The sequence below is a fragment of the Salvelinus namaycush genome, chromosome 9 (assembly GCF_016432855.1).
Source record: "Salvelinus namaycush isolate Seneca chromosome 9, SaNama_1.0, whole genome shotgun sequence".
Lineage (NCBI taxonomy): Eukaryota > Metazoa > Chordata > Actinopteri > Salmoniformes > Salmonidae > Salvelinus > Salvelinus namaycush.
Genome location: NC_052315.1, coordinates 36,532,077 through 36,552,467, shown reverse-complemented (window position 1 = coordinate 36,552,467; position 20,391 = coordinate 36,532,077). Strand labels below are relative to the sequence as shown.

At 44.3% G+C, this 20,391-nt stretch overlaps 1 protein-coding gene across 1 annotated transcript; it reads right to left on the bottom strand.

Moving 5' to 3' along the window:
• Nucleotides 1-306: 306 nt before the first annotated feature.
• On the bottom strand, nucleotides 307-9,053 carry LOC120053486 (excitatory amino acid transporter 2-like). The gene is made up of 10 exons (XM_039000611.1): nucleotides 8,921-9,053; nucleotides 6,032-6,184; nucleotides 5,492-5,742; nucleotides 5,149-5,299; nucleotides 4,717-4,843; nucleotides 4,295-4,528; nucleotides 3,911-4,105; nucleotides 3,394-3,528; nucleotides 2,396-2,633; nucleotides 307-393 (listed from the first exon to the last, which is right to left on the bottom strand). Exons 1-10 carry the CDS (start codon nucleotides 9,048-9,050, stop codon nucleotides 307-309), a joined length of 1,701 nt encoding a protein of 566 aa, XP_038856539.1. The 5' UTR covers nucleotides 9,051-9,053.
• Nucleotides 9,054-20,391: the final 11,338 nt, after the last annotated feature.

Here is a 20,391-nt window from a genome sequence, read left to right as displayed (position 1 = left end):
TCTCTTCCCACCCTCCCTCCCAAGCCTTGATGTCCGTTGTTCAAGTGTTTGCTATGATGCACACATTAGTGTTCTAACAGGTAAAACATGCCTCTGTTATCGTTTCACTGATAAGTTAATTAGTATTATTCATCTCAGTCAGTCAGATAGATGGTTAGAAACACTGTAAAGGGACTAATAAAAATGCAAAATAAAGCTACATAAGAAAAACAATTAGTAGTTCTGTTCGCATGACTCTTTTTTTTCGTTCACTCATTTTTTCACCAGATAGGAAAGCCTGTGGAGCTGGGGATCTGTGTGCTGGCTTTATTCACGTTTCCGGGGTTCCTCCTCAACAAGTGTGCGCTCCGCCACGGCTGCCGCAGCAGTAGAGCCGTTAGTGGCCAAGGTTACCTGAAAGCAATCACCATGGAGATCTAAACAGCAGGTTCACACATTTGCGTGAACAGGCACAGTGCATGCTTCATGATCTGGACTTAATGCTTTTGAGCACAGACACCAGAAGAACTGTAAAACAACTATGATCTTTTGGTTTGCATTTAATTGCACATGCAGTATATACTTAAAGCCTTTTACTTTAAATGGTATATCATTTGCAATGGTTTTATTTAAAAAAAGAAACTATCATAAGAAAAAATAGGTTCTGTACTCCAATGATAACATTTAAGATAATATAGAAGACAGGTGTATTCTGAAGGTATCAGGAAGCCCTGGACAACCACTGAGGATCATGCTGATGGAAGCACGGAAGTCTTAACGAGCACCAACCCTTTCTACTGACCTGAGAACAATCAACATATAATCACAACTTTGGCATGCAGTGACATATATAACATTTCTTAAATACAACGAAAAAGATAAAAAAAAAAAAAAAAGGTACAAAATACAACAAAATGAGTGCAATGTTATGTTTTAGTCTGTACACATTATTTTGCAAAGCGTTCTACAATGGTTTGCGTCTTTGGATAAATGTTAGAACAGTTATTTGAGGTAATTTATATACAGCCAAGACATAGAAGAAAATAAAGAGAGGAAACATTGGAAGAAAACAGCCTTTGTGCCATGCTTCGCTAGTTTAATGGATGGATACAAAAATGTCAGAATATATTGTCTTGGTCTGACCACTGGAGTGCAAGGGCCTCAGTGTTGCTAAGCAACACCCTTGATCCTGTAATAAATGAATGGGTTCATCAGTAGGCCCTTTGATAGTAGGGCCTGCTGCACTAGAAAACAAGCAGCCCAAATTCCTCCACATTATAATAGCAGCCAACACTTTCCTTGATCTATTCAAACAGTGGATTCAAAGTGTTACTGTTTCAGATTCTGCATGAGCTACTTTGCATCTTCCAATTTTGCAAGACAGATTTCTCACAACGAGCAAGAATAGCTAGTGTGTAAATGCAAAAGTATCTCAACTCTAAAGACTGAGATTCACTCAGTCCCAGTCTGGAGGGTGCCAGGGCTCAGTCAATATATGCAATGCTAATGAAGGACTATATCACATTCTCTGAATATTTATATCCCAACACAAATTACATTCTCTTTAAAATGACACATTTAGACAGAGGACTTGAAGTCATTTTAAGGGATATGACAGAGTATGAAGAGAATGCACCGCTACAGCATCTTTCTCATAAACCTCACAAAAGCTAATTTGATCACAAATTGATAAATGATGCCCCGAAGCAGCAGGAGTAATCCAGCACAGCCTCTGAAGCAGCCCGGGGAAAGACCTTTAAGCCCCATCATTTGACAAGGGATTTGGGGCCAGAGATGTGGGGGTGAAACCTGCATGTGTAGTGAAGGGGGGTGGAGGTTTGCTGGGGCTCATCACGTAATTTCCTGAGGTCCTAGCTTAGATGGCTTTTCCTCTCTCTCAGATCCAACCCCAGCAGGTTGAAAGGGAAGGAAAAAGGCTGGGAGGAGAGTGGGGGAGTTGGGGCAGAGCTAAGATTGCACTGCTTTTCATTGACATTATGAAAAAAGCATTTACATTTGTTCTGTTTTGGTTAGCACACGGATTTGGATTTGCACTTGTACTTGTGAGTGATGCTGTCTCACTTTGTGGGTTGCCTTTTTTCTGTCTTGCAATTTTTCACAAGAGGTGTTTGTGGTATTTACATGAACAGAAATACCTTCTGCAAGTTTGGAATGTATTCTTAGTCTTAAAAATGACACAAAAGCTGCTACCAAGCGAATGCACACTGAAATATATACAGCACGTGTATTTTTTTGGTCTTTATCAGATTTTCTTCTTAAAATAACGCTGTGTGTATTTACAGTGGCATCAGACAAACATGAAAAATGAAAGAGAGAACAGAAAAGGTGCAGTTCGAGCATGCAGCATGTTAGGCGTCTATATACAAGTATCTATGTGCGTAAGCGTGAATTGTACCTTGCACTCATCTACTAAGACTGAATTGTGAGCGGCATACTGGACGCACTGGTTGGAGTTGTTTTCGTGGTGGTTCTTGAGGTCATCATAGTAGGACGAGGTCTTGTTCATCATCTCGATGTCGCCCGACTTGCCATGTGTAGCGTCCAGCTCATCCAGCTCAGCCTTGGACAGGTGGTACACGATACCCGCGCCATACGAGTCTCCCACCACATTCACCGAGGTACGGAACCGGTCCCTGGGATAGGAAAAAGGAATGGTTGGGAATACACCAGTGTTGTGTGGAGATAAAAACAAAATGGTTTGGATAGGGGTAGAACAAATTTAAATAACAATCATTGAAAGCATGGTGTACATACACTGACTGTACCAAACATTAAGGACACCTTCCTAGTATTGAGTTGCTCCCCCTCCTTCCTCCAACCCCCCCTCGCCCTCGGAACAGCATACATTTGTTGGGGAATGGACTCTTCAAGGTGTCGAAAGCATTCCACAGGGATTCTGGCCCATGTTGACTCCAATGCTTCCCACAGTTGTGTCAAGTTGGCTGCATGTCCTTTGGGTAGTGGAACATTCTTGATACACACGGGAAACTGTGAAAAACCCAGCAGCATTGCAGTTCTTGACACAAACTGGTGTGTCTGGCACCCACTACCATACCCCGTTCAAAGGCACTTAAATATTGTGTCTTGCTCATTCACCCTCTGAATGGCACACATACACAATCCATGTCTTAATTGTCTCAAGACTTAAAAATCATTCTTTAACCTGTCTCCTCCCCTTCATCTACACTGATTGAAGAGGATTTAACAAGTGACATCAATAAGTGATCATAACTTTCGCCTGGATTCACCTGGTCAGTATATGTCATGGAAAGAGCAGATGTCCTTAATGTTTTGTATACAGTACTCAGTGTATACAATAAGCTCATTTTTACTTTTAATGCATATGACTACATGCACTTGGTTCTGAGTCACTAGCAATGCAGATCAACTTACAGGAGCCAGTCAACAGCAACCAGCAGACTGATGTCCTGAGTTGGCAGGCCGACTGCAGTGAGGATCAGAAGCATAGTCACCAGTCCGGCACTGGGAATACTGGCCGCACCAACACTGGCCAGGGTAGCTGTCAGACTGCATGGGGAGAAAGAGAGGCAAGAGAGAAACAACTTCATGGTTAAAATTGCTCTACAGATTAAGTTTAAAAGTCCAAAAACCAATGACTGTCTTAATTAAAGAGCTAATGGGTACAGCTACTTCATGAAACACGTTCAGACTGAGATGGTGTGACTATAATAATAATATAGTGACTTAGAATATTGGGACTGGCATCACAGATTGTGTGCTCAGTTCCTGCATGATCCATTAACACATAACTATGTATGCTAACTGTACGTGTCTTTGAATAATAGTGTTCCCTAAATGTAATGTCATGTTTATGTCATTACTTACATTAAGAAGGTAGGTAGTGAAACTCCCACCCTGATCAGAAAATATGTTCTATAGCAGTCCCTACCTGACAGTGACGATCTGACCAGCATCCAGGTAGATGTTGTTCATCTGGGCGATAAAGATGGCTGCCACGGCCTCGTACAGGGCGGTTCCGTCCATGTTGATGGTGGCGCCGACAGGGAGCACGAAACGGGTGACTCTCTTATCGATGCCCAAGTTTTCCTCCAGGCAACGGAAGGTGACAGGCAGTGTACCAGCACTGACAGAGACAAACACAGGTACAGTAGGAGAGAGTAATGCTGTTGCGTACAGTATATTCCACAACATTCAGCACCGATATGAAAGATTTGACAGATGTTATACTTTTCTATATAAGGTTATCTGTAAATTTACAGTGACAGCAGTTAGATAGCGTAAATAGTGAGGCATCCATGTTTGTGGCCCTTGCCTGGAGGCTGTCCCCAAGGCAGTGATCCAGGCCTGGAAGATGCCCATGAAGAAGGTGTAGGGGTTTTTCCTGACAATGGCAAAGTAGATGGCAGGCAGGAAGATGGCTCCGTGGATGATCAAGCCCACGATCACGGTCACCATGTACATCCCCAGCTGCCTAGCAACCACCTCCAGGTCATCAATGGAGATGATCTTACCACAGATCAGGCAGCAGATACCGAAGGGAGAGTACCTAGGGGCAGAGGAGAGGTTTAATAATGTATACATTCTGATGAGAAAGATGTATCCATCTCAGTCAACGTCTACAATATATGCCAGATTATCAAATGTAGATGTACAAACACTCATAAAGTAGACACACATGTCTATGACTAGCATAAATCCATACAGAATGTGCTTGAAAGGCTAAATATCTCTTACCACATGATCATGATAACCAGGTTCATAACAATCTCGTTGAGGATGTTGAAGAACTCCAGCATGAGCTTGGCCCTCTCTCCCATCTTCCCCATGCAGATGCCGAAGGCAATGAAGAAGCCAATCACTCCTGCATCACACAATCACGAGAGAGAATCACAGCTGGGAATGAGCATAGTAAATGGGCTCACAGAGAGATATGGAGAGAGAGGATCGTAGTGAATGGAGAAACTATTTTTAGGACGATGAATAAAAATATGATACAGTTAGTGAGGCAGAATGAGCTGCACCCAGGGCTCCGTTGAGGTGTGATATGATGCGATGCACTGGTTTATTCTCAGACAAAGAAGTAAAGACAATTTAAAAGTGCTGTTTCTTTCAGTTGGGCGGTTGTAGAAACAATTGCGACCTGGTCCAAAAGAGAAGCCGCCATACCTAACACGTTCATGCCACTCTTGAACTGGAGGGACTTCTTGATGATGAACTCAGGCTCCTTGGTGGCGTTGGACAGGAGGCCCTCCAAGGTGGTGGTGGCATTGATGTCTTCCTCAATCACCTTCTCCACCTTCTTAGTGACTGTTTGGATCTGAGGTTGGACAAGAGAAGACAGAAAAGTCTTTAATATCTTACATCTCAACCCAATTTAACTTTTGGTAACTAGGATTAAGGACGCAAAGAGAAAATGTGTTCTTAAAACTGAATCGTTCTGGGAGTGCCTCACCCAGGCCATTATTGACTCGCCTGGTTAAATATTTCTGGGTGATTTAGTGTACTGTACCTGCTGGAAGCAGGCCTGCACCAGGTTCTCAGGGAACAGGTTCCTGATGAGGTCAAAGAAGGCATCCAGGCTGGACACATCATCGTGCTTTTGGCCATCTCCCAGCTGCTCCTTCATCTTGGGGTTTCCAGGGTGTATGACCAGCACTAGGATGACTCCCAGCACTGCAGCAATCACCGTGGTGGACATGTAGTAGACCATTGCCCTGGTGCCCAGACGACCGCTAGACTTGGCATCTAGACCAGCCAGACCTGCAGCCAAAACAAGCATTTTTAAGCCTTGCATTTCTCCTCTATTGTATCTAATATGTGTTGATATAGAAGTGTGAAATAAGTGTACTTAGTTACTTTTGAAGTGCTAATAGTGAAAGACGATGATTGATACTGTGGCAATTAATAAATAATAAACTGAATAAACTGTATTTTAAAAAACGAAATGTTTTATATCGGCATTAAAATATCGGTGTATAGTTACTGTATATATTAGGAGAAACAGCAGTTCTCTCTCTTCTGTTGAACCCATGACTCTACCATACTGTACCTGTGATTAAGCTGGAGATGATGAGAGGCAGGATCAACATCTTCAGCATCCTCATCAGGATGTCTCCAGGGAACGCAATCACCATGACAATGTCTGGGTGGATGGGAGAGGCATAACGAAGCAGCATCCCAGACACAGCCCCCAGAATCACACCTGGAGAATGAGAGGGGGAAGAGGGGGTCAGTTTCTATGAAGTGGTGTGAAAAAATGCTGTGTCTGGGAATGAGAGAAACACCATAAGACGAGAGGGGAAGCAATGCTAAAGAGAGACCAGAGACAGTGCAATTCAGAGAGAGAGAGAGCAGTGGCGAGGAGGTCCTGTGCCACAGTGTTCATAACAAACATAGAGCAGGGAAGGCAAGATGTATACGAAATGCTTCAGTCTGGTTTTAGACCCCATCATAGCACTGAGACTGCACTTGTGAAGGTGGTAAATGACCTTTTAATGGCGTCAGACTGAGGCTCTGCATCTGTCCTCGTGCTCCTAGACCTTAGTGCTGCCTTTGATACCATCGATCACCACATTCTTTTGGAGAGATTGGAAACCCAAATTGGTCTACACGGACAAGTTCTGGCCTGGTTTTGATCTTATCTGTCGAAAAGATATCAGTTTGTCTCTGTGAATGGTTTGTCCTCTGACAAATCAACTGTACATTTCGGTGTTCCTCAAGGTTACGTTTTAGGACCACTACTGTTTTCACTATATAGTTTACCTCTTGGGGATGTCATTCGAAAACATAATGTTAACTTTCACTGCTATGCGGATGACACACAGCTGTACATTTCAATGAAACATGGTGAAGCCCCAAAATCTAAGATTTTTAATTTAAATAATATTTGTGTCCTTCAAACTTTGCTTTTGTCAAAGAATTCTCCATTTGCAGCAATTTCAGCCTTGCAGACCTTTGGCATTCTAGTTATCAATTTGTTGAGGTAATCTGAAGCACCTCCCACAAGGTGGATTGGCTTGATGGGCACTTCTTACGTACCATACGGTCAAGCTGCTCCCACAACAGCTCAATAGGGTTGAGATCCGGTGACTGTGCTGGCCACTCCATTATAGACATATTACCAGCTGACTGCTTCTTCCCTAAATAGTCCTTGCATAGTTTGGAGCTGTGCTTTGGGTCATTGTCCTGTTGTAGGGGGAAATTGGCTCCAATTAAGCGCTGTCAACAGGGTATGGCATGGCATTGCAAAATGGAGTGATAGCTTTCCTTCTTCAAGATCCCTTTTACCCTGTACAAATATCCCGCTTTACCACCACCAAAGCACCCCCAGACCATCACATTGCCTCCACCATGCTTGACAGATGGCGTCAAGCTCTCCTCCAGCATCTTTTAATTTTTCTGCATCTCATGAATGTTCTTCTTTGTGATCCGAACACCTCAAACTTAGATTCGTCTGTCCATAACACTTTTTTCCAATATTCCTCTGTCCAGTGTCTGTGTTCTTTTGTCTATCTTAATCTTTTATTATTTTTGGCCAGTCTGAGATATGGCTTTACCTTTGCAACTCTGCCTAGAAGGCCAGCATCCCGGAGTCGCCTCTTCACTGTTGACGTAGAGACTGGTGTTTTGCGGGTACTATTTAATGAAGCTGCCAGTTGAGGACTTGTGAGGCGTCTGTTTCTCAAACTAGACACTCTAATGTACTTGTCCTCTTGCTCAGTTGTGCACCGGGGACTCCCACTCCTCGTTCTATTCTGGTTAGAGCCAGTTTGCCCTGTTCTGTGAAGGGAGTAGTACACAGCGTTGTACAAGATCTTCAGTTTCTTGGCAATTTCTCGCATGGAATAGCCTTCATTTCTCAGAACAAGAATAGACTGATGAGTTTCAGAAGAAAGATCTTTGTTTCCGGCCATTTTGAGCCTGTAATCGAACCCACAAATGCTGATGCTCCAGATACTCAACTAGTCTAAAGAAGGCCAGTTTTTTTGCTTCTTGAATCAGGACAATAGTTTTCAGCAGTGCTAACATAATTGCAAAAGGGTTTTCTAATGATCGATTAGCCTTTTAAAATGATACAATTTGGATTAGCTAACACAATGTGCCATTGGAACACAGGAGTGATGGTTGCTGATAATGGGCCTCTGTACGTATATTTAGATATTCCATACAAAATCTGCCGTTTCCAGTTACAACAGTCATTTACAACATTAACAATGTCTACACTGTATTTCTGATCAATTTGATGTTATTTTAATAGGGGAAAATGATTTTCTTTCCAAAACAAGGACATTTCTAGTGACCCCAAACTTTTCAACGGTAGTGTATCCTAAACAGAAAACTAGCCCCCGATCCCCCAACACCCCAACCTCTCCAACCATGTCCTTCCACCCCCAACCCCTCCTCTCTCTATTCTCCAGAGAGAGAGCTGGCATCTGAGTGCTCGTGCCCCCTGTAGCCTTGTCTGCACACTGGCCCTGTGGTCAGTCTCTGTTCCTGTCCCTGGCTCTGTCTCCCTCTGTCCTGCTCAGGCCAGACAAAACTAGGCCCAGACCCCAAACTACCCCCCTAGTAGGCAGCACTTTCTCTGCTGCTAGATCCCTGCCAAATATCACAGGCCCTGGGAGGCTGTTTCACAACACAGTCTGCAATTCAAACCTTTTAAGCTCACTGATAGCTGTAAGCTGTTTTAGATTCAAGCACAGCTTCAGAAATCTAACCTTACCCTGCTAATGCTGTACACCTGCTGGATGAGGAGGGCACTTGTTTTCCTGTGCATGGAGCATCCTACATCTCTAACCCTCTCTATGATCGCTAATGATCAATGCCGCTATGGGAGCCGCGAGGGGAAAGAGAGAGAGCGAGAGAGAGAGAGAGAGAGAGAGAGAGAGAGAGAGATTGTGATATTGTGCTTGGTTAAACAGCTGATGATTGTACTGACCGAGTACAGTGAGCGTGAGCAGCAGGTTCTTGAAAAGAGAAGAGAAGCAGCTGATACACTTGTTCCTGGGCCTGGCCTCGATGGGCTCCAGGTGACTTTCGTGCATCCTCACCTCCACTTGCTTAGGCATGATGCTGGCACTGTATCAGAGAGAAAGAGGGAGATAGAGAGAGAAAGAGGGAGACAGAGAGAGAAAGAGGGAGCCAGAGAGAGAGAAAAAGTTATTTAAACATGCATAATCTGCATTTGACAGGCCCCAGTTTGATACAGTAGTCACATGTCTGGCGAAACTATAGATGTACATTATATGATCATAACGCATGTCCTTGTGACTGTCCTCATATTGTGAGTGTGAAGAAGGAGGTTAGATTGGGTCTTTACAGTAAAATAGATTAACAATCCCCAATCCAACTGAGGCTTTGTTTTGGACGTTCAGGGTTGAATAACCTGCCTATCGATTGGTCCAGCTTACCACCTACTGTACATGCAACCCTATTTTTACAGCGATAAATTGGCCATGTCATAAAATCAAATGCTCTGTATACAAACATCATAGAAGCAATGACGGGTTTATATCGTCACTCTTGATGACGGGATCACCCTTCACTCTGCTTCAATAGTCTCTAAAGAGCTACGAAATGAACCCCTACTTTCAGAGTGTGAAGAAAATGTATCCTAAACATCAACCAGTCAAATGCACACAAATACTCTAAGACACAACCAAAATCAGCCAGGGAAACACCAACTTGAGAACAATCTCTCCAGCGTGGTCCCCGCTGAGGTAATGGGAGGGGGACTTTAACCATGAACTGATTTCAGCGGAAGTCTCCAGCAGCCCAGAGGACAACACAGGTTCCCCTAGGGGTGAGCCACGGTCCCCCTCTGAGCCTTCACTGAGAGAAGTAGAGGAAGCGAGAGCGATGGAGGGAGGAAGGGAAAGAGGGGATGTAGAGAGGTGGAGGAGACAGTCTATAACAAGGCCTATTGGAGATGATGGGGAATGGTACAAGAGTAACAGACAAACTGACTGACAGTTTGAACTTATTTGGACAATGTATCTCTCTTCCTTTCTTTTTCTCACATATTCCTTCTCCACTCCACCCCCTTCTCCTCTCTCCTTCTACCTCTCTACCTCTTATTTTCTCCATTTCTCCATTATCGTATGTCCGGAGGTTCCACTCAATATGGCTGGCCTACAGGAACTGAAATGGGGCTTTTGACCAGTAATTATCTGTCTGTAATAATGGTATGGGAACAATAATGCATTTTATTTTCTGAAGTGGTTTCTTGCATCAAACAACACAACATTTTCTGTCACCTCCTTGTCTGAAGCACAAGTGGATAAACAGGTTAATGTCGAGCCCTACATGTTTTTTTTTCAAAAGTCTCATGGAATGTAGGCCTACATTGAGCACCACACATTGGCTGCTACTGTAGACTGAATGATACAACAGCGATTTCCATGTTAAAATGTTATGGGATGCATTTTCTCCATTGTTTCTGATGGTGGGCCACTCTGGAAGTCCTACATTATGATCAAATAGCCACTCTCTGAAACTGTAACTTAAAGTGGGTACGACCTCAGTGTTCACAGTAAACGCACTGGAAGTATTTCACAAAGTTCAAGTTCGCACTCAGCAGACCTGAAATTTGCTCAGTGCCGGAAAAATGTTGGGCGTCAACGAGACTTTTAAAGTAGCTTTACAAATTGAAGTGTTTGCTCATTAGAGCAGTCTAAACAACAGTCTATTTGTGTTAATTGGAGAAATGAGAGGAGAGACAGCTGTGGCTGTCATACAACACTCACACAAGTGTGAAGGAAGAGGACGATGACATGTTGGGAAGGAGAGGGAATGGTTTACGAGAGAGACTGACACATCTTTGTTTCTCAATTCATACATCTCTATTATGTCATTCACAATCCACTGTCCCAGCAATTTGTTTGAAAAACATCTTTAGAATTTCACTTTTAAAACATCCGTCAATTATCTCACAGAGATGATTGTTTAATATGTTAGTCACCATGCGCCCATTGACCCTATTCATGAAGCATGACAGTTAATAGATTACAAAGAAGGACGAAGAGGAAATAAACTGAATCAGTGATTCTGAACTTTGACCGTACCCCTGGGGTTAGCAGTACCACAGTCACAAATACGCAGAGGGTGTCCCAGTCTCCTCAATAGACTGTTGCTCACATCCTTACCCTCATGGACACTAATGGCTAAACGGAATTGAGAGACTTCCACCTAGTCATCATTCATTAAGTCTTTTTTACAGTGGTAGAGCGAAAGACGGACAGAACACAGTTACAGAGCAATGTAGCTAAGATTCTGTGTATTGTTTTGGGAAGAAGCCAAAGTATTGACACATTTTTTTAAACAACCTTATAGGTTCAGTGTTGCACAATGGGACACCATTCATTGGACACACAGGCAAACACACATACACACACAACCACACATGCTGAGGAGAAGATGTAAGAAAGGGGATCTCAGCCTCTATAATGATGTTTCTAAGGCTTGGCTATAGGATAGAACAGCTGGCCTGTTCCTAGGCACACAGACGGAGCGAAGACTCCCACTTATTCACTTCCTATTTCATACGTGTGAAAAGCAAAAAGGACATGTTAACACCATGCACAGGCACACATCAGTCATCATCACACTATCATCGCAGCTGCTATTATTGCTTTGGGTTGTTGGAGGACAAGCCATATCAATTAGAAGGAAACGTAATACAAAACAATCTATTTGTAGTATGGAGAGATCTACTGCATGAATGCTGTTAATTGAATCCTTTTTCCTCTCTTTTCATTATAGTTAGACCGAGGGCGACGGGGACGTGGGGAGGTTTGTGACATTATGATTAACTATGAATGGCACTGGTATTAGTTCTCCTGTCACAGTACTAGCCGATACAAGATACATCCAGATAAGAGCCATCCGATTCAACAGAATAACTAGCAAATTAGAGCAAGCAACAATAATAGTTACAGGAACTCAGTTCCTTTCTCAGACATTTACATTTTAATCATTCAGCAGACACTCCTATCCAGAGCCTTGCTCAAGGGCACATCAACAGTTTTTTCACCTAGTCAGCTTGGGGATTCAAACCAGCAACCTTTCAGTCACTGGCCCAACGCTCTTCACCACTAGGCTACCTGCCTGCTACCTGCCTGCTACCTCCCATTCATCCCTACTCTATTGTTCACTCCTCCTCTGTCTGATGGGATAGTCAGATGAACCAGATATTGAGCTCGGTCAGAGTAATTGAGTTACAGAACAGTAACACGTGGCTGCTGGCCCAGGTGACATGAAAGTTTCAGTCACTAAGCTAGGGCAATGGATCCACTCCCTGTGACCTCAGGTAACATACATTAGGACATGGGGGATGTCTATATAGCAGTGAACCCCTCCCATCACTATCACCCCTATTACCATGACAATGATCTTACCCTGGAGATGTCAGGTTTAATGACATTTTCATTCTCCTGCATTGGTGGCAATTTCATTTTTCAGCTGAAAACACCCCGTTTATATCAAATATCCATATTTTTTGGAACATCTAACTTCAAGTTTGTATCATCAGAACAGATAGGATAAGAAAATGCCATTTCAGTATATGACAGTATATGCCACATACGATATGTGTGCATTGTCACACATACTATTCATTAGTACTGTATTACATAGTACAGCATAGCTTATTGTAATGTTACTACTGTACTTTGTATCAAGCTACAATGTTTATACACACCACATATTTATTTATATACTGGATTCTTGACATAGCTCACTCCAATATATCTACGGCTGTACATATCATTCTTTGTATATCTTGTGTAAATTATTCCAGTGTACATACGTATTGATTTCATTTTGATTACTGTTACAGTGCTATTTGAGATTTTAATTGGATTCGTCATGACGTTCTTGATTATTATTCTTGTTTTTATATTTGAATTATTTGTGTACTTGTTTGACATTTTACTGCATTGTTAGGAGCTAGTAACATTTTGCTGCACCCGCTAAAACATCTGCTAAACTGTGTAAGCAACCAATAAACCTTGATTTGATTTGATGTATTCTTAATCATGGAAAGGTCATTGGGTTCCCTAATATCACAAAAGGTAGGTGCACTTCTCATTAGGCCACTAAAGGCTTGATGCACACTAGGTGAGAACTGAGAGGTGACATGGGGATAGTAGACATTAAAACCTGAACATCTATTTTCTGTTTCTGTTTAGTTCCTCTGTAATGAAATGTAATTCAAATCACCATGGCCAGACATGCCATCTGTGATCATATCACTTTATGGCTAATGTCATGTGAACACACCTTCAGGCCTATAGTCTCTTTCTAGGCACAGACGGTACCTTCACATTGTGCATAATGATTTAAAACACTACGTCACAGGTCTGATCTTCCCATGCAAAAAGATTTCTCTGGGTTTCTTGGCTTGACTTTTTTTCCACTTAGCATCAACTGCTATGACAATAACCCTGTTTGTGAGTATAAGCTGCCTGTAGAAAATGCACTAGACACATTCAAACCTCTCCATGTTCCAAAAGCGCAGGTTTTCTCTGCTCATCAGCGACACCAGCAGACCACAGATGCCCTTTCATCAATCAACAATAGGATCACTGTGCCAGAGATTAAAAAAGATGAGCAGAGTATTGCAGGAATGCACTTACTTTATCTCTGGTGCGGTCGAGGTGAGTGCTGTGTACATTGACCAAAGTTAGATAATCTTCAGCCTCAGGCTAGGCTCTATAGAAGGAGTCAGTCAGCCAATAGAAAGACAAGGTGCAATCCCTGCTGCTTCATCAGACACTGTCATAGGTATGTCAGAAGATATAACACCCCAGCACATTAACCTGAGGGCTATGACTGGATCTTCCCAAAAACTCAGCTACAGTTCACAGTAGGCCAGCAACTCCTCTTTAGCATCCAGCAAGACAAGAGCATCCAGCCACACTGACCAGAGCTGCCCTGTCAGTCCTGATATCTGTCACTACCATTGAAGTGGACCAGACTAGTGTCCAAAGGAAGCACATTCTAACACACATATTCACACACACCATACAGAGGGCTAGAGGGAGGAGTCAACAGCCTAGTTTCAAAGTGAAAATCCCTTAGGGGGTTCCTCAATCCATTCCCTACTGGATGGTCCTAGCCAGGAAGCACTCTCTAATCTGGGCTTCATAACCTCTGGATGGGCCAGCGGAAGAGTCTGAGAGACATTCTGCTGGAGAGATGAGCTAGTTTATGGCACAGGATGGTCAGTGCTTCTGTAAGCCTGTCCCTTTATGGATGGAAACAATTTTTTATGTTGTCATCATGGTCAGAGGATGAGATGTTAATGGGAAGCAGTGTTCAGCTATGTCATCAGACAATATACTGTATACTTCACCCAGCATCCCCAATACTGGTTCAGGGTGAAATATTGCATCAGAAAACCTCTGGTTCCTGGTAATGTGGAGGTCAGAAGGGGTTAACTTTATGCATGGATATCGGGGTCAATACACAACATAGAGGGATTAAGTCCCATCACCATAGTTCCTGATCAGGAATCCTAATCCTATATATCATGTATTTATGTATATACCATATGTCAGTATATTTCTAAAATGTCACGACTTCCACCGAAAGTGGCTCCTCTTCCTGTTCGGGCGGCTCTCGGCGGTCGTCATAACCGGTCTACTAGCTGCCACCGATTCCCTTTTCTTTTTCTGTTGGTTATGTCTGTATTGGTTTCACCTGTTTCTTGTTTGGGGGTTGTTTCAGGGCTATTTAAGCCTTTTATGCCCGCCTGCTTTTGTGCGGGCTTGTTCTCTGTTCTGTTTGTCGATGGTTGTGTTTTTGTATTTTCCGGACGGTTTAGTGTCCTGTTTTGGGTCGGTCATTATTTTCGCCTGTTGTTTTTGGCGTGACCATTTACTTTCCCAAATAAATACGGTTTTCACGAAACCTCTGCTCTCTGCGCCTGACTCCGCACCCACCACTCCTAGCTACGTGACATAAAATATTATATAATAGTTGCCATGTACAGTACCAGTCAAACATTTTGACACACCTACTCATTCAAGGGTTTTTCTTTATTTGTCATCAAGGCAAAGGGTGGCTACTTTGAAGAATCTCAACTATAAAATGTATTTTGATTTATTTTACTGTAAAGGAGTGAGTAACTGGCTGCAGGGAAGTCAGGCGCAGGAGAGCAGAAATGGGTAGCAAACGGAGCCCTTTATTGAGGCGAACAAAACACGGCACTCAGAAAACTAAACACACACGGGTTACAATAACCCGGTGCAAACCAGCCTGGAGTACACATACATTTACACATAACAATTCCACACACAGACATGGGGGGAAACAGAGGGTTATATGCAAGACGAGTAATGAGGGAATGCAAATCAGGTGTGCGGGAAAACAAGACAAAACAAATGGAAAACGAAATGTGGATCGGCGATGGCTAGAAGACCGGTGACGTCGGTGACTGCCGAACGCCGCCCAAACAAGGAGAGGGACCGACCTCAGTGGAAGTCGTGACATTAACACTTTTTGGGTTAGTAAATGATCCACGTGTTATTTCCAGTTTTGATGTCTTCACTATTATTGTACAATGTAGAAAATAATAAAAATAAAGAAAAACCCTTGAATGAGTAGGTGTGTTCAAACTTTTGGCTGGTACTGTATGTGTCAGTAAGTACTGAATAGTAATATATTTTTTTATTCTAGCCCTATATGAAGAACGCTATATCCATCAGATTGATATAAAAGCGGAATCAACATTTTCATACGTGACGAAGAAGTCATACATACATTTAGTTAACTTTATGACAATATCTAAAACAATCTCAATCTATGAAATAACAGATATCACTGCATTCAGACTGAAAGTTGACTTCACAGATGAAGGAGAATACCTCTAGGGTTGTCATCATACTGGTTGGTCCCCTGTCTCCCAGCAGCACTGGATTTCACAACCTACAGTATAGAGTACTATTACATCATTCTAATCTAGGAAATGTGTTGGAAAGCTATTTTCTCTCACAGACAAATGACCATCAGCCCAACAAAAGCCAGAGGAATGGTGTCACTGCCAACAGAGGTTGTGGCATGAGAAATCACTCATCCCAAATTCCTTGACTTGTTATACTCTTTCAGACATTTCTAGCTCGGAGAGGAAAGAGACCATTTTGGGGATGAGGAGGGAGTGGGGAGGGGGATTCGCGGATACTGGGGTCACACCACCACCACCAAGCCAAAATTGGGGCCTATAAGGGGTAGGGCAGAGGGAGGGAGGCAGCAATCCCTGCTCTTGGCTGGGACCATGTGAAGCTCTCCGCTTCCCCTCTTCTCCCTCTGAGGGGCTTTTGTCTCGCCTGCAAACAGTGCTGTTGGCCCCAAGTCGCCCGGCCAAGCGCTGAGTCCAAGCTGGCAGTGGTGAGAAAGGGAGAGATGGAGGGAGGTGGTATGGAGGGGAAGAGTGGTGGGAGGGGGGCAGTGGGCATGTCAAGAATGCCAGTCCCATTGAGGGCCTATGCCTATGCCCACCGTGGGAGAGCAGAGAAGAGGAGCGGAGGGGGGTGAGGCGCCCTTTTCTCTCCCTCCCACCCCTCCCTCCACAGTTCTCTTTTTCCGGAACGAATGAATCTTTCAGGAGCGGCAGGCCATTGTGTCCCATAATCGAAGGCGTTTATCCCAATTTTATGCTGCTTTCCCGGGGCGAGGAGGTTCCCCGAGCTCTGGCTTTCAGAGGTCCGTTGTGGTGCAGTTAGCACCCATAGGAGTTGTCATAGCAACGCACCGCGCACCAGAGAGAAAGGGAAGAGAGGAGGCTCGATGGCTGCTGCGCACACGCACTCTCTTTCTCTCTGTCTCACATACACACACACACACACACACACACACACACACACACACACACACACACACACACACACACACACACACACACACACACACACACACACACACACACACACACACACACACACACACACACACAGACAGACACACTTGATAGATTAATGGAGGTAGCAGGCTCCTTAGATTGTCATTTCAACTAAAGAAAGTAAGACCTCAAGGAACAGTGTGTAAAAAAAACATCAAATACACCCAGACACTATGGCAACAGCAGCTTAACTAGCCTTTTCCCACACCACCTCGCTCACATACCAAAGAACTATCCCAATTAAAATCAGCACAATACAGTACAACAGTACTCCACACAAGACAATGCACTGACATTTCTGTATAGCACGTAAGGCAAGGCGCTGGTGTGAATCTAACTACATTGCGACTCCAGAGTTTTTGCTTTCGAACACTTGTCTTGAAACTCTCCAGTGTGCTGGTTATAATGTGTGTGGTGCCAGAGCTGGAGGGCCAGGGAGATGTAAATGACCAGCAGTTTCCCAGTGGGCTCTGAGGGGCCCCATGCCCGTTCTCATGACTGTAGCATCACAATGTGGCTGTGAGGTAGAGATAGCTGGAGCTGGGCCAGGCTGGCCCCGAATATCTGTTGACCCCTTTGGGGCCTCCCAGCCACTTCCCATGCAGTGGGAGATGGGATCACACACTAGCCTGGATAGCTGTGAAAGATTATGCTTAAATTAACCACTTAGCAAACACGTAAGGTTATGCCATGCGTAGAAAGAAGAAGATACATTCTTCAAAGTGAAGGAAAGGGGAATGTTGTTAGCGAGTCTTCATTACGTATTCCACGAGGGTGGATAGGGTGAATGGATTCCAAGACATGTAGATGGTTGGACATGTATATACACTGTTACTGTTGAGGAAACAACTGAATGGTTGTGTCAGAGGTGCTCAGAGAGATCTGATAACTATGTGGTGGAGAGAATATCTGATATTGCCTACATAATGGTCTCCAGTTGCCAATCATACCAAATTGCACACTCAGTTGCTGAACCTTTCTCCTTGTTTGTGCCCCACATTATCAGAGCCAGAGCGGGACTGTGTGTGTGTGTGTATGTGTGTGTGTGTGTGTGTGTGTGTGTGTGTGTGTGTGTGTGTGTGTGTGTGTGTGTGTGTGTGTGTGTGTGTGTGTGTGTGTGTGTGTGTGTGTGTGTGTGTGTGTGTGTGTGTGTGTGTGTGTGTGTGCGTGTCACTAACAACCTGGCTACGGGTCGATGTTGGTCAAGCTGTTCTACTGCACTGGACCAAGAGGACTGTCCACTTTAGCCCCTCAGAGGGAGAAGAGGGGAAGCAGTGAGCTTCACAAGATCCCAGCCAAGAACAGGGATAGCTGCTTGCCCCTCTCCCTCCCCCCTCTTCTCTCCCCCTTGCAGGCCCCTCTTTTGGCATGGTGTGACCTCTGTACCCGTATCCCCTTCTCCCCCTCCCTCCTTCATGCCAAGGCCACACACATGCACGTAGACACACACACACACACACACACACACACACACACACACACACACACACACACACACACACACACACACACACACACACACACACACACACACACACACACACACACACTATTTAGAGAAAACATATCACCCTCATTGTAATTATCCTAGATCTGCACACATGGGGTGCCACTTCAACATTGACTTATTTCTGTCAATATGGCTCTTTCAGGTCATGTGACATGGCCTGTGAAATGTGATACGTCTAAGTCCTGTAAAAAAGCTTTGCCATGGCACTTCCATTTTTTAACGAGAGAGAGAGAGAGCTGGCAGGGCTGGCTGAATCCGATTCATCTGTGCCATATTAATAGATGTAGTAAGAAAAACAAAGACAGTGATTAAGGGTGAGTAAGAGTGAATGAGTAAGTGAGTGGATGAGTGAGCGAGAAGGAGAGTAAATAAATTAGTGAATGAATGAATCTCTCAGTTTTTCTCTCTGTCCCTCTCCTCCTCTATTCTTGTATCCCTTTTCCTATTCGCTCCCTCCAACTGCTATTCAGTCTCTCTCCACCTCTTACTCTCTCTCCTATGCTCCCCCCTGCTTTCTCTCTTTCTCTCTCTTCCATACTCATAGATCGTAATAAACAATACATTTTCTCAATTTCCATCTCTCACGCTTCTCTCCCTTACAGTCTTTTATGGTCTGATGCTGCTGTCAGCTTGTGGTTTTGTTGGCTCTCACAAAGACACCCCAAGGATTTGGTTTCTGGGCTGTCCATCTCCCTCCACCGCTCTCCACCTCTCCCCCAACCACCCCTCACTTACTCACCTCTGTCCATCTCTTCCCAGACATCCCTCCACCTCTCCACCTCCCTCCACCTCTCTCCATCTCTCCTCAACTCCCTCCCTTGGATGACAATGCTGCAGAATGAAAGGCCAGCAGCGAATCTAGGAGATTTCCCTCATCGCACCTTCCTTTTCTCCCTCTCCATCTCTCCCTCGTTCCCTCCGCCTAATCAGAGAGGGGCTATGTTCCTACGCTAGAGCGCCTCTCCACCTCTATTCTCGCCTCTCTCTGTCCTCTCGTTTCTCTACTTTTCCCCATCCCTGCGTTCACGCTTGCATGAGGCAGCGCTGCTATCATTAGTGCTGGCGCATCTGTTTAACAGAGCTGGCTGTACAGCACAGAAGAGAGGAGCGCAGCTTTTGATGGCTTCAGTCCGATCCCCACAGGATCTCATTAAATCCGGAAGGCAGGCCCACCACACCCCCTCCTACACCACCACACTGCACTGATCTATTAGAATGAGAGGGTGGGAGGGAGGGAGGGAGGGAGCGAAGGGGGGGTGAAGGAGGGAGCAAAGGAAGGGAGGGAGAGATAGATGGATGGAGGAAGAGAGGGGGCAGGAGATAGAGATGGGAGGAGGAGGAGAAAATGAGGGAAGGTGTGGGTGTTGGAAGCGGGAGGGAGACAAAGAAAGGGGGTGAGAAAGAGAGAGAGTAAGCGATAATGGAAAGAGAGTGAAGGGGAAAATGGGAGTGGATGGTTCAAGTGTAACATAGAGAGGCCAGATTAAAGCAACCAATTGAAGTGGAGATGGAGTATGTACTGTAAGTGTATTGGTATCTGAGAGGGATCCAGTCTGAGGGTTACAGGAGAGGCTGACATCTGTGTTAGAAGGCTCACCCTGTGAAATTAGATTATTGCATCTACAAAACTATTTCTGTTTCTTACATCACTAGGGCCACACTCTCAAATGTACATAATGTGTGCAGATACACATGCATACACACACATACACACACACACACACACACACACACACACACACACACACACACACACACACACACACACACACACACACACACACACACACACACACACACACACACACACACACACACACACACACACACACACACACACACACACACACACACACACACACACACAGCCAATAAGAGGACTAGGGAGGATGAATGTGCTTTTACTAATTAAACACTCCAGTCTGAGGACAACCCTTCAGGCCCAGCATAGCTCTCCTCTACTCTACTCTCCTCACCCCACAGTATCGTTCTACACTCTTAG